The sequence below is a fragment of the Trypanosoma equiperdum genome (genome assembly GCF_001457755.1).
Source record: "Trypanosoma equiperdum strain OVI genome assembly, contig: ctg_1748, whole genome shotgun sequence".
NCBI lineage: Eukaryota > Euglenozoa > Kinetoplastea > Trypanosomatida > Trypanosomatidae > Trypanosoma > Trypanosoma equiperdum.
In genome coordinates, this window is record NW_027123780.1 from 1 (window position 1) to 1,175 (window position 1,175).

Consider the following 1,175-nt stretch of genomic DNA (forward strand, 5'->3'; position numbering starts at 1 on the left):
ATTGAACCACAGATGCCCCCTACTCGCACTTGATAAATGTGAGTCTCCGGTCGCTTGGCTGCTGCTTTTGATAAAGATTTTAAAAGACGTAACTTCATATTTCATTTCTTCCCATACGGATAAGTATTGTGGACGCTGATTATACTCACTGGTTGTTTTCTGAGTGGTTAACTGGCTCTGTATATTAAACAAAAGGTAACTTGACAATGTTTAAACATGAGAGAAAGCGAGTTAATTGCTCTGCAAAGAAGTTTTTTTTTTGCTTCTATTGTTATGTTAGTGAAAGGTTAATGACGAGACCTGTGTTTGTCTGTGTGTTAAACCTGTTCGCGGTATTGGTTCAAATTGTTGCTATTTATGGGAAGGGATGGGGGGCACGAGTCGGAGTTGTGGCCAAGTGTACGGATTTGCTAAGAATTGAGGCTCCCGCGGGCGGAGCAGAGGAGAATCGTCTCGTGAAGTATGCGGAAGCGAACTGCACTCCCATCCGAAGCGTACCATCTGGCGCAACCACTGACGGGAACTGTACCGTTTGTGGCGGAGGGTTGCGTTGTTGGGGGGAACATAGGTGTGTAACCGCAAAGATTAGCGAGTTCCTTGGGCTCTCAAAACCCGAAGTCGCTTCACCAGTTGTGGAAGCGGGTAGAGACTCGAATCGCGACGAGGCCTCTAACAAAGGTGAGGCACCTCCATCATCCGAGGACGGCCCTGTGCTTGCTGAGGAGCCAGTTAAAAATGGTAGTGCGGTTTCTGCGACTCCTAAAAAGGAGGAAAATGGTCCACCCCCTAAGGATGACGGCCACCTCAAATCCGAAAGTAAAGGTACTGTTTCATCCTCTTTTGGCAGCGAAAGTAATGGAGCTTCTTCTGTTCGCCCTCCGGAACAGCAGACAAGCAAATCTCAGCCGCTGCAACCAGCTATCTACCAGGTGTTTTCCTCAGTGTTGCTCCTGTTTCTCTGAGAGTACAAATTATTTGTCAGTTTTCTTTCTAGAACGAGCTTTTGTCCCTTCAAAGGGGTTACATTCGTGCATGCCCATTTGAATGAAGTTATTCATCCCCAGATGCCGATAGTTCCTCACCACCTGTGTTTCCATCTAGCTTCTTTGGTGTTTGCGTCATTGTATATCTTTATACTACGCCAGACTCCTTTAGAAGAGTTTTAGGCGTTTGTT

General features: G+C 46.4%; 1 protein-coding gene across 1 annotated transcript; it reads left to right on the forward strand.

Annotated features, from left to right (window-relative positions):
* Nucleotides 1-290: 290 nt before the first annotated feature.
* TEOVI_000696500 (uncharacterized protein) lies at nt 291-962 on the forward strand (the record flags this gene model as incomplete). Its single annotated transcript, XM_067223045.1, has 1 exon — nt 291-962. The coding sequence occupies one exon, from the start codon at nt 291-293 to the stop codon at nt 960-962; it is 672 nt and encodes a 223-aa protein (XP_067079146.1).
* Between the last annotated feature and the right edge of the window lie 213 nt (nt 963-1,175).